Raw genomic sequence first — 13,832 nt, 5'->3', positions numbered from 1 at the left:
CAATATGGTTTTAATAGGTTTTTTTTTTGTGAATCAGATATCTCTGCGCGCAACTGCAAACACTAATCATTCGAGTTAGATAAAAATGCAATGAGTGACAAAACTCTCCTTTAAAAAAATTTAAAGGTGCTCATTCTCATGGTCAAAAGAATTTAACGGCTTTATTTGTTTAATTGGTAAACAATTAGTACAATTTTTTTTTTCTATGTACCTATTTAATCACATTTCATTATTTAAGGAGATAGCAGAGGATATATATTTAGGCTAAAAAATGAAAGTATACTAAACACAACAATCAAAGCATAAGAATGTTAAGATTGAAGCATAAAAAAAAAAAAAAAAAAAAAAAAAACCACCAAAACATAGCGGCACTACTACCCAAACAAAAATCAAAATCAAATTTCAAGAGTAGTCACGGACACCTAAACATTGAAGAGGCCAATTTAGTGCAGGTTTGGAACTTTATTTTTTTGAGTGCAGGTTTAAAATCCTTAACTTTATTTTTTTGAGTGCAGGTTTAATTTAGTCTCTCACAATTTTTTCTCGGTCCAATTTAGTACCAGATAAAAATAAAACCATAATACTTCCTAATTCATTTTAGAAGAGGCCCTAATTTTTGTCCCCAGTGTAAAAATACCAAAAACTAGTTTGAATCTATTTTTTGTCGGGGACTAAATTAGGCTAAGAGAAAATCGGATCCGTCATATAATATTTTTGCTTTTATTACTTATTTTCATACACTTTAAAAAAATATAAGTTGTGATATTAGTTGGTTATAGTGGAAGTAGATTGTGACGTTAGTTAGAGTTTACTGCTAACATATACTTGCATGCCCACATTCTCCCGGTAAATGCTAATTGGTTCCTCTGTGGTACTGGTTAAGGATATGAAAAAGGAAATTATATAGTAGTTAATGCATTAAAATTGTGTAATTAATTTATAATAAATTCAAAAGGAGTTTCTTTTTATAGTAATAATTTCCTTTTATGGTATGCTTAACCAGTGTCCCGGAGACACCGGTTAGCAGGACCCATATCTTTATTATATGTAAGAGAAAGAATCACAATGAGTTCAATAGCAAAGAATACAGTACAATTGTGCAAGAAAGGGCCTTCTTTCTTAAGCACCACAGTAAAAAAAAATAGCATCTTAATACAATCAATCTTCAAATGTACAAGCAATATGAGGTAACTAACAGGCCCAAAGAAAAAAATCAATGCATGTCCAATGGAGCTCCTATCTTTATATATACACATCAACAGACCAAACAAGAGCTAGCTAAAGTGATTCTTCATGAGAGCAAGCCAAATGCAGACATTTTGGTCACAAGATTGAGGAACATCATATCAGGTGTGCAACCAAATCAAGCTGTTGTGAAGTTAAAATCTATGAAGCTCTGACACAGACACGACCACACCAACACATAGCATCGGTAATAATTTGATGAAATAGAAGTGATTGTGTGTAGTCACAAGTGTCAATGTCATATCGGTGTCTGACACGCCTTAAAAGAAGGTTTTTCCACATGGTTAGCTTAGCTGCACAGTAAAGGAACTTGAACCAACATTTTTTCCTTAAAAGTATGAAGACTGATCATGAAGAACATTCAAATGAGCCAATACTCTTGCTGACATGGATCTAACTCTACCATTACTCCTCTGAGTTAAGTCAACTAGAGGCATTTGAGCTGAGGCTCCATATAACTGTTTGAACTCTGCTAGCTGAAAAATCCTTTCCAAAGCATGTAGAGACTTTTCTTGCAACCCAAGAGAAGTAGAACTAAGAAATTTTATTATTAATGGTATTGCATTTGCTTTAGCAAGCACTTTACCACCACTCTCTAGTTTTTCACCTTCAATCAATGTTAATAAAGCATCCAAAGAAGCCTCACAAACTCCATAATCAGATTCTCCAAGATTTCTTGTGAGTGGTCCAATTGCTTCAGCAGCTAAGAGACAGAATGATGACTTGACAGTGCATACTCCTCCATGAACTTTACAGCCAATTTCGCTTGGAGCTGAGAAACAACATAGTAGTCCTTTTTGCTTCGGAATCGGTCTGCTGAGACTAACCGAGCTTTTAGAAAATTCAGCAAGACATAACGCTGCACTTTGTTTTGTCAAGGTTGATCCACTTTCAAGCAACTGCACTAAAACAGTTATAATACCAGTTTCAGCTACAATTTTTTGCCACTCCAAGTGTGTTGGAACCGTAAAACGACGTAAGGCACCGACTGCTTTCTCGACTAAGTTACTCCTTTGAAGATCTCGGTCTCTACCGTCTTGAACATATTTATAAATGATTGGAAGTACGCCAGCATCTAGAATCCATTGAGTTATCTGATCAATTTCTGGAAGATGGCATATTATTCCCATAGCAGAAAGTATTTCCTCGTCATCAGATGAGGATTGTAGGATCTGAAGTAAAGTATTGATGCATTTCTGATCAACATGCTCTACTATGATGGATTCATCACAACTTTCTACCAAGCATGAAAACAACTTTATAGCACTTGCTCTTAGGTTTAGATTCTCACTCTCACACAACCTAACCAATTCTGGTATAGCCGAGCACTGTTCATACATAAGTGGACTCATTTAGTTATAGTATATTGACATAAACAAAAACATGAAAATAGTTTCAACATTTGGAAAAGACAAGTGCATGAATGATGCAATAGTAGAGAATGAACTTTAAAAACCAAAGATTGTAAATTTTCAATCAAAATAGTCCATTTGTTAACTTTATTGTCGAGATTATGACGTGACACGTTAACTGAATATAAAATTTAGGTCTCTGAAAGACTAATTTGCAAGTAATTAATACTTAGACAATTACAATTACCGACAAACTTGCCCCAGTGATAACCTAAATTTCATAGGTAAATTAGTTTCTAGTAAACTGGACATTGATGTGAGATTAATGTGCAATTTTACATGTCCAATTAATGTGCCACATCATAGCCTCTAACAACTGAAGTTAACAGATGGACTATTTTGAATGACATTTTATAATTTTGGGGATATAATTGCCGATTCGCAAAAATGAGGTCCTATTTATACCGATGTTTGCAATTTCGATGATCAATCTGCATATTCGCTCAAAAACTATTTATAACTTTGGTCAGTAAGATTCATACCTCATTTAGCTTCGTCTTGATATTTGAAGACGAAGGTGACTGACACAAGGCATAAAAGGTCTGAATAATGTTTTGTTGCACGCCAGGTTGTGTCACACTGATTAAAGGGAAAAGGTTAAAAACATCATCATCAGAATCTAGTAACAAAACCGGTGTTTGGATATCTTGAGAGATAGTTGACGCAGCAAGTTGCATAATAATGGCTGCTACATCTTCCCATAAACTTGATGTGTGTATGCTATGATGGTAAAGGAGATCGAGCAACGGTCGCACGGCCCCTTGTCGAATCATTTCAAGTCCATTTCTATTTAAACTCGATAGATTCTTAAGAGCTTTTGTGGCCACTGTTTTCACCTGAAGATCATTATGCAAGAACAAGTGAAGAAGAGGAGCAAGTACACCACCAACAAATAAGGACTCCTTATTGTGGTCAGTTAATTCCATTTCGGCTAATGTTTTGGCCATAATCATCTTTACATCATCTGCTCCTGCACAGATAATGAGATAGAAACAGGTTATGGTTCTGGCGTTAATCTTCTAAATTGTTGTCAAATTTCTGTGTCAAATATCATTTCTGATATTTGGACGCATGCTCCTTTATGTTGCATTCATATCTTTTATAAGAAAAAGGATTAGCAATGGAACTCTAATACCAATGATTCAACTAATGTAGATAAAAGATTAAACAAACCTGTGGAGAGACGTTGCAGTAAATGCTTGAAATAGTTTGCCTTTGCCATCAGTATAACATTCTGATCAGAGTATGAAAGATTATCCAATACTTCAGTTGCATCTCTAGCAGCTTGATTGTCATCACCATTAGACATAGTCACCAGTAGAAGTATGCAACCTTGAACTTTTCCAATGTGTTCTCGTGCCAAATCATATTTGGATAATTCAAGCAGTAATGCAACTGCTAACTTCCTTTCCTCCTGACGTCGTCCAAGAGAATGGACGATCGATTCAATAGCATTATCAACTGTTACAATTCTTTCCTGTATAAAAGAAAGTTTAGTTCTCGAATGTGTAAACTAGTATTAAAATAGAAAATGGATAGTATTTTCATTTAAGTACCTTAGCTTCTTCATTATCTTTTGCTAGAACGCAAAGGATGACAAGAGCACGATTCCTTATATCGCGGTTTCTCGAACCAAGAATTTGTATAAGAACTTGTATGTAGTCCTCAAGTATCATCCATTCCCTGTGTTGCTCTCTCTGCTCACACAAATCCTCAAGAGTTTTTAGACAACTTATCACTTCATCATCATCTCCAAACTGATGTATTTTTTCTTTCAAAGTAGCAATTGTAATCATTGTATTTCTATCTTTCCATTCTTCTATGGATTGTTTCAATGTTTTGTTAGGTCTCAAAACCGACGTATCTAAAGGAATCAATGTCAAAGGACACAACTTGTTTCCTTCTTCAAACCACTTTTCTATTGCACTTCTCTCAAATGTTTGATCTGATGAAGTTTCAACAGGTTCCACCATAACATCATGTGTGATAGAACAATAAAATGACTGTAAAGGCTCCAAGATTCGAGTACCTAAAGATTGCCGTTTCGCGAAGTATTTCAGTTTCCTTTCGTTCGGTGATGAGGCTGCATCAGCTCTTTCCAACAAAGCAATGATTTGATCCATTTGCATAGCTTCAGCCTTTTTCTTATCAACACGAGCATTTTCGATTTCTTTCTTAAACTCTTCAAGTTCAGCCTTCATTGTCGACTTCTCATTTGTAATTCCAACAGCCTTAGCAATGAGATTTATTAAATTATTTGCATGCTTACGATCAAAACTGTTTTCCCTTATTCCTGACTCGATTTTCTCTAAAATCTCTTCTTCCGCTACCGCAGCCTTAAATCCAGCTTTCTCCATATTATCACAAACCTTTTTTATTTCTTCCAATATTCCGGCTGAAAGACCTGATGCTGATAAAGGAAGAAGACCAAGCGCCTTGCTTAGCTCCTTCGTGTGATTTTCTAACCGATTTACAATCGACCTACAATTCATTAACAAATAAACCCTGCTCTTCTTACCACATTCCTGAGCAAGTAGCTTTGCAGCTTTCGTTTCGCGATTCATAATATCAATGGCACGGTTGAATGCCTCAGAATCACTCACTTTTTCATTCCTCAATTCTTTCAAAATCGGCGCAATTCTTTCCAAATAAGAACTAAGTTCCTTAAAACTATCTTTATTCACAAGTACATCATTAGCACTGCATAGAAACTCACCAATAGTTTCTATGATTTGAGAAATTGCAGTTGAGGTAGGACCAGAACTAAGAAAATCTACAACCATCATCTTACAATGCAGCAATTCAGTATACAAAATAATAACCTTTTTCTTCCCATGAATCAATAACACTATCAAATGTTGGCAAAAGGGTTGCAATTTGCATAAACTTCCAAAGCCTTCTGATCAATGAATGCTCTCACGCGATAAGCTCTTATTCCATTAGAACTTAAATAAGCTGTTTATCCAAACAAGGTCTAAATCTGATAATAATATATAAAGAAAACAAAAACAGAAGGAGTTTATCAGATTCATTTACCAATTTCTTTTCTACAATAGAACTGATAATAGATTACTATCATAAGTTTGTGGACATTTAATGTCTCCAAAACTTTGTACAAAACATTGCAACAATATATGAAATGAAACACAATAGAAGCATGAAGTTACTATATCAAAAACCAATGTTAATCAATGAAAATGAGACATAAAAAGAAAAGACCCTATTGACATATTCATATTGAAATATTCAGAGAAGAAAATAGGTGCAAGTTGGAAGACCCTATTGACATATTCAGAGAAACCAAACAAGGGAAGACTCAAAAGTCAACACATACCTGAGAAAGACTTAAAGAGAAATAATAGCCATGAATTTGAGAACCCTTTTTAAGCAAAAGAAACTTTCATGAATAACAAAGATCTTAGCACAAAATGAAAGGCTTTATATTATTTATATGATTTCATTTTGAAGAAGTGAATGAAGCAAAGAAGAGTTCAATTTGGAAAGTGGTTTTGTTTGGACTTTGTAGTGTTTTTTTTTTCTCCTTAGTTCTTCTATCCACACTTGTGTTTCCAGGTGTGTAGTAGAGGAATTTTCCATCCTTTGAGACTTTGACTTGGTAGGGTTGTAAATAAATTACCATGTTAACAATTATAGTAGTTTTTAAAGGTCAAAGAAAATAACAGAACAGAAAATGAAAGTGAAAGTGAAAGTGAAAATGATGTCACTAAATCTATGTCCAATGAGGGCTTAGACTCTCTTTGTTTCCCAAGGTAAAAAATCTATGTCCTATGATGAGTTGAATATTTATCAACATGATATAAGTATCAATATAAAAAATTTGTGAATATTTCTAATGTTGAGGTTGGTGATTTGTTGTTACTAAAAAAATATTTGATTTTATTTCCATGCCCTATGATTGGTTGTTATTCAAAAAGATTCTCAAATATAATATTAAAAAAATTTCTTTTTGTTTACTCCAGATCCAGATGTTGAGGTTGATGATTTTTTTTTTGAATAAAGGTTGGTGATTTATTAAATAACAGTTAGATGATTAAATAACAAGTTTGTTGGATCATCTTCCAGGTTTGGTGTTCAAACATGTGCTCCGTGAAGGCAATGTATGTGCAGACTTTTTGGCTAGGAGAATCAAGTCAAAAAATATAAAATACATTTGACTTTATGTATAATTAAGAGTTAAATATATTTTTAATTCCTATAAATGTACCAATTTTTCGTTTTAGTTCCTCTAAAAAATTTCTTCAACTTTTAATCCCTATAAAATTTTCAATCACTACCTTTGGTCTCTATTTTTAAGTTAATTTCTGTATTTTTTAATGAAATTATGCATAAATGTGTAGAATATTGTAAAAAAATTAGAATTTTTTAACAAAACAAAAATTAAATATGAATTTTTAACTGTAAAAAATATAAAAATTGATATTAAATTTAAGTTTTGTTTAAAAATTATAATTTTTTTGGAAGGGATTCTTATAATATTATGAATTTTTCTAGAAAACTTTATTTAAAAATATGATTTCTTCAAGAGTTTACTTTAAAGGAGGGACCAAAAGTGAAAATGGAAAATTTTGGAGTGACTAAAAGTTGAAGAAAAATTTAGAGGAACTAAACGAAAAGTAGACATAATTATAAGAACCAAAAACATATGCAACCCTATTTTATATATCAAAGATTAAATATAGGGACAAAAAACATATGAAAGATAAAAAAAATTTACCCCCTCTATAATATAGGTTATTTTCGATTTCCCTATGTAAAACACTTTGTTTAAATTTTATCCTTTTAAAATAAAGATTCTTCAGAAATGTCCCTTGACCCATCTGACTCACCAAATTCGTTGATGTTGCGTGATATTGTATAATTTTTTTAATACAATTGGCATTTTTGCAGTGTTTTTAAATAATAATTAAATTCATTAAAATGTCATTATTTTAAAAAATAAATAAAGATTTAAAAAAAATTCTTCTCTCATTATCGTTCCTCTTCTTCTCTCCCCTGTCTTCTCTTCTTCTTCTCTTCCTCATCTCATATATTCATCTTCTTTTCCTCTTCTCTTTCTCTCAAAGATTAACAACAACCACGAAACATGGTTTATGCTTCTTTGATTTTGAGATTAAAGATGAGTCGAATTTGGTTTATGCTTCTTTGATTTTGAGATTAGAAATGAGTCAGATTTGGTTTCTAGATTTGTTGTTGTTCCATGTGAAACACCAAGTCCAATTAAGTAAAACGCTTATGCTGTGCCGTCTTGGTCTTTGCTTGTCCACATAAATAAATGACAATGCACTTACCATCAAGAAAAGATAAATGTCCCCTAAAAAAACATAAGGTAAATGCATCCGTGCAGCATTCAGTACAGTCCGTCCAACAAACAATTTTAGTTTTATTTCGAAAATATTCATTTCAAATGAATGGTTTTGTACTGTAAACCAAAAAATTTCTTTTGAATGGTTTTGCATTGTAAATGCGAAAATCAAACCTTATGTATTTTTTTTGAGAGAAAAGTGCTTATAGCATTTCATTAATGATAATATGTTCAATACAACTTAGGATTACATAATAAATAGTGGGACTAGCTAAGGAAATTACTTCTCTTGCAAGAGTATGAGCCGCCGAATTCACTTGTCGCCTAATAAACTCTACCCGGGAGTTAGGAAAAGAAGCAGAGAACATCTCTCTACAAGTAGTGATGATGCTTCCAAATTCAGTAATATCGGTATGGCGAGAATGGCAAGCATCAACCTTTGAATCAAGCTCAAAATCAATATAATCAAAATGCATATCTTGCATCCATTGAAGAGCGTGAAACAAACTCAAAGCTTCACCAACTGCCACGGGAAAATAATGATCAAATTGTAACGTCTTCGCTAGCACTAATGTTTCGGTATCATCTCGAAGACACACACCAATACCTGTTCGCTGAAACTGATCCTAGAAAGCCGCATCAACATTACATTTATATCTCCCAAGGCTCGGTGGCAGCAACTCATGCGTCACAGTACCTGAATGCGAATGGTGTCGGAGCAAGGCTTGCTGCACGAAGTATGCTACGCCACACATAGCTCGAATTGTGGCCAATAGACGCATTAAGGAAGGATTTATTCGGAAAGTACCTCGCCTTGAAAATGCGGCATACTAGAGAATTAGTCTCTGTAAGAAATTTCCATCCTTGTTTCCGTAATATCGATAAATTAAAAGTCGAGAGATCTTCGAATCCCATACCACCATGTGTTTTATGCATCGACAACTTTTCCCAACTCAACAAATTGATGCCCCTATGGTTAGTGCTGCCATGCCCCCTCCAAAATGTGTTCATCATTCGTTCGATATTAGTGATTAACGTGGAGGGTAACTGATACAGACTCATAACATATGAGGGAATGGCTTGAAGGACTGACTTGATCATAACCTCGTACCTTGCCTTGGACAAACACTTGCTACTCCATGAGTTAATTCTTTGCCAAACTCGATCCTTAATGTAAGCAAATGTGGTTGTTCTATCCCTCCTAATCATAGATGGCATTTCTAAATACTTGCCGGTACCTAAAACAGCACGAACCGCTAAAATGTTTGTAATATTGTTTTTCAATGCATCTGGCACATTCCTACTGTAGAAAATTTCTAACTTCGGTAAACTAATAGCTTGACCTGAAGCTGCCTCATAAGTATTAAGGATACTTTTCATCAAACCTTATGTATAAAATGCATAAAAAGATTGATATGAATTTTCAACTAATTAAAAATTAGGGTTATTTTATTGGGTTAAATATGTTTTTGGTCCATATAAATATACCAATTTTTTTTTTTATTTCCTCTAAAAAAATTCTTCAACTTTTAGTCCCTATAAATTTTTCAATCACTACTTTTGGTTCTCTATTTTTAAGTTAGTTTTTGTATTTTCTTAATGAAATTGTGTAGAATATTATAAAAATCTCTCCCAAATTATTTTTTTTTTAATACTTTAACAAAACATTAATTAAATATTAGTAATTTATCTAACCCTATTTTGTAAAACAAATATATAAATATTAGTAATTTATCTAATGTCACAAACTATCTTATAATTGAGAACATTTTATTGTCATGTGCATAACATAATAAACAAGAAAGTAATTCTAATTCTTTCAAAAAAATAAAAAAATGTACTTCTAATAAATCGTTACGTAATATATATTATACTGTGAAGAAGTGAATTACCAATCCGTTGTAGTCTAGTTGGTCAGGATACTCGGCTCTCACCCGAGAGACCCGGGTTCAAGTCCCGGCAACGGAATTTGTTTTTGGTTTTTTTGCATTCAAATTAAAAAATGCACTTGGCATCCATGCGTAAATAAATAAACATATAAGTTTCTGGCTTTGAAGTTTGAAAAACAATTGCATCACAAAGGGTTTGTTTTTTCTTCCTTTCTATTTCTTCATGAGACATGACTCAATATTATTAGGAGAAAGAATCATGGAAAAGAGAAGCAATATATTTGTCCTTGGATTGCGCCATAAATTAGACCAAAGTCACCAAAGCTAGACACTTTAACTATTCTTATGATTCCCGGTTCCCTCAACCTCAGCCAAACCAAACCACTATATATAGCTTTTTAGAAAATGTTGCCTAATTTGTATTTACAATTATGCTACCTATGTTTGTTATCATAAACTTGTCAAAATTAGACAAGCAAATGTGATTTTCCTAGGCTACCCTAAGTAGGTTCTGTAAAATCACGGTAAATCATCGTGCTCTTGACAAATTTTTTGTGTTGCCGAATATATAGTAAACAACATGCTATCATATTCTTCTATCATACGTTTGAGAAGTATTTACCTACTGTGACAACTCATCTCTACTAAAAAAATATGATTGACCAATTTTATCGAAGTATCTCATCCTACTCAAACTTTTCATATCCGTAAGACCGAACTCATGTTTAATATCACAATATATATGTTAGAATCCATTATGATACCAAACATACACTTAATATTACTGTAAGATCCGAATCCAATTCTACAACAAATAATATAACAAAGTATATAATAAATATGACATGATATATCATGAGAAGAAGGTATGAAAGCAATAATGTCCAATAATTATGTCGCATAAAATTAAAAGCATAGACACAGACTAGACCCCACTTCCTTGCCTATTCTTTTACCACTATTAAAATTGTTTCAACATTGGTCTTGTCTTGTTCATATTTTTTCCTACCTTTTCCCTGTTCCCTTTCATGCTTCTTTGACCCCTAAGACCAAGTTATTATATTTTTGAATGTTGTGAGAAATTAAGACCAAGGTGCAAGGTTTTGTAAGGGTCTATTTTTTGCAACATCTTGTCTTGTGAAGAAAAATGGTCCAGGGTGAGAAGAAGCAAGAAAATGGACACAAGAAAATAGATTATGATATGGAAGAGAAAATAGATTATGTGTTTAAGGTTGTTGTCATTGGTGACTCAGCAGTAGGAAAGACTCAAATACTATCAAGGTTTTCAAAGAATGAGTTTTGCTTTGACTCAAAGTCAACTATTGGTGTTGAATTTCAAACTAGGACTGTCACTATTAATGGTAAAGTAATTAAAGCTCAGATCTGGGATACTGCTGGCCAAGAAAGGTTCATCTCTCATTTTTGTTTGTGTGTTTGATTTCTTTGTTTACTTTTTTCTTGTCCTTCTATATTTCCATTGAGCTACATTGAGTTTCAAAATGGTACATAATGGTCCTAAGTTTAAAATCAGCACTCTGATAATGATTATGACACCGACACACACATATGGTAACATTTAGTTATTAATTATTTTATCGAAATGGTACATAATGGTCCTAAGTTAAAAATCAGCATTCACGCACTCATTATGACACCGACACATGTGGTAACATTTAATTTTTTTAATTATTATTATTATTGCAATATTAGTGTAGTATTGGTGTTTCTCTAAGCTTCATACATACCATTTTGACGTAAGAAAAATACATTACAAAGAAGCACATTAATGTTCTGGAAGGGGTTTTAAGTATGAGACAGTGAACAGTTTTGGATGAATGCATTGCTTCTTAGAAGATTATACCCTGCTTTAGAAAAGGTAGGTGACTAGATTACAATGGATTGAAAATTGTTCAGTGTGTGCATTAATGGTAAAGGGAAATACATTTTCAAAAAATAGAACTTATTGTTAAAGTATACTAATAATAACACACTGACATGAGTTTGGTACAAGTGGCACGAGACTCAGGTACCTTAAGTAAGTGATCAGAAGTTTGATTATTGACTCTTGCATATGAAGAAATTAGGTTAAAAAGAAAGAATACACCTTATATGCACAACAAATTCTCATAAGGAGATTAGTCTGTGTTTAGATACCTCATAGAAGTACAAATATAAAAAGTATACCGATAACATTTGATCATTTACCAATGACATATTATTGACATTTAATCTTTTAAGTATGTAGTCAAATGTTCGATACTTAAGTTTATAAAGAACCAAAAATGTTGGGAGAGATCGGCATCTTAAATAAATATCAGTTATATCGTAGAATTAGTCTCTGTAGTTGTATACGGAATCTGCCCCGGTTAAATCAAAAAATAACCCCTGATCATTTATGTGTATACTGCAGATAAATTCTTTTGACATATGATATATACATGTAAATTATGTTGTTGATATAGGTACAGAGCTGTAACAAGTGCATACTATAGAGGTGCATTAGGAGCAATGCTAGTATATGACATAACCAAAAGGCAATCTTTTGATCATGTTGCTAAATGGGTTGAGGAACTTAGAGCACATGCAGATAACTCAATTGTGATCATGCTAGTTGGTAACAAAGGTGACCTTGTTGATTTGAGAATGGTCCCTACTGAAGATGCAGTTGAGTTTGCAGAAGACCAAGGTTTATTCTTCTCAGAGACTTCAGCTCTTACTGGTGTGAATGTGGAGGGTGCATTTATGAAATTGCTAGAAGAGATTAATAGTGTAGTTTCTAAAAAGGCATTGGAATGTGGTAATGTGAAGGGGATTGCACTAAAAGGGTCTAAGATTGATGTAATTTCAGGTGCTGAATTGGAAATTAGTGAGATAAAGAAGTTGTCTTCATGCTCTTGTTGATGTTGTTATCTAATGATTAATTAAGTTGTATTTGATTTTGAAGTTTGGGGAAAAAAAAAAAAAGGAGTGTGACAAGTACATATATGTATTTCATCTGGTCTTGCTTTCTGTGCTAAGAACTGAATGTTGTTATCATGTTTCATTGTGATTATTACTTGTGACATTTATAACTCATCTACAATATTCATTAAAATGAAAAAATAAAAATAATGCAGATTATATTAAAATGTACATTCTCTAAAAAAATAAAAATTTAAAATCTACATGTTGACTTGTGCCTTATTGATAGAGTGGTGGTGAATAAACCAATTCACTTATCCACAATCGAAGATGCATAAGAATAAATTCATGATGGAAACAAATGGATTTAATCCAGATGGATAACAATAAATTCATGGTCCAGTTGTTCCGCAAAGATGATCTTGAAAGAATTCTTGATGGTAGTCTATGGCTACTTGACAACACATGACTACGACAGAAATATGGGTTCAAGTTCATCAACTCTCGTTTGGTTTCATGGATGCAAGTATAGGCGCATTGGTGGGAAGTCACATTGGCAAGATTGTCAAATACGATGAAGAGAACAATTACGGTCCATGGAGAAAGTACATGAGAGTCTGGGTCAAGATTGATATGGAAGAACCTTTAAAGTAAGATCTGGTGATGATATGGTGATTGAACGTGAGGAGGAAGATGATATAAAACTCATATTCAAGTACGAAAAACTTGGTAAACTGTGTTTTATTTGCGGCTCATTAGGTATACAAAAAAAATCTTGTAATAAAAAAATATGAATCAAGTGAAAAAAAGGGTGGAAGAAAGTGGGAACCTTATCTCTGCGCTGAAAGTAACTCTACGGATGGTGGTAAACCGACGAGTAAGTGGCTAGTAGGTGGCCAGAGTTCAAATTCCGATTTTCAGAAAGAACAAGGGTCGTCATTTAATGATAGTCAAAGCAATCAAAAAAATGCAGGTGAAAGTTATGGAAACTCTAACCACAATTTTTTTTTGGTCAGGTAGCCTAACGGCTAGAATTCACCTTATAAGGTGAATAAGTAGGGT

The 13,832-nt window shown here is 33.1% G+C and overlaps 2 protein-coding genes and 1 non-coding gene across 3 annotated transcripts; 2 read left to right on the top strand and 1 right to left on the bottom strand.

The window, feature by feature from the left end:
* Positions 1-1,048: 1,048 nt before the first annotated feature.
* Positions 1,049-6,263, bottom strand: LOC11440895 (U-box domain-containing protein 44). Its single transcript, XM_003627478.4, has 5 exons — positions 5,992-6,263; positions 4,214-5,637; positions 3,831-4,134; positions 3,140-3,627; positions 1,049-2,573 (listed from the first exon to the last, which is right to left on the bottom strand). The coding sequence occupies exons 2-5, from the start codon at positions 5,441-5,443 to the stop codon at positions 1,575-1,577; spliced, it is 3,021 nt and encodes a 1,006-aa protein (XP_003627526.2). The 5' UTR covers positions 5,444-5,637; positions 5,992-6,263; the 3' UTR covers positions 1,049-1,574.
* Positions 6,264-9,875: 3,612 nt separating this feature from the next.
* Positions 9,876-9,948, top strand: TRNAE-CUC (transfer RNA glutamic acid (anticodon CUC)). The gene has a single exon. It is a non-coding gene; the product is annotated as a tRNA-Glu (tRNA).
* An 895-nt stretch (positions 9,949-10,843) lies between these two features.
* Positions 10,844-12,863, top strand: LOC11409641 (ras-related protein RABA3). The gene is made up of 2 exons (XM_003627488.4): positions 10,844-11,276; positions 12,332-12,863. Exons 1-2 carry the CDS (start codon positions 11,017-11,019, stop codon positions 12,768-12,770), a joined length of 699 nt encoding a protein of 232 aa, XP_003627536.2. The 5' UTR covers positions 10,844-11,016; the 3' UTR covers positions 12,771-12,863.
* Positions 12,864-13,832: the final 969 nt, after the last annotated feature.

Source organism: Medicago truncatula, chromosome 8, assembly GCF_003473485.1.
Source record: "Medicago truncatula cultivar Jemalong A17 chromosome 8, MtrunA17r5.0-ANR, whole genome shotgun sequence".
In the NCBI taxonomy this organism is placed as follows: Eukaryota; Viridiplantae; Streptophyta; class Magnoliopsida; order Fabales; family Fabaceae; genus Medicago; species Medicago truncatula.
Note: the sequence above shows the minus strand (reverse complement) of the source record. Positions and strands in the feature narration are given on the sequence as shown.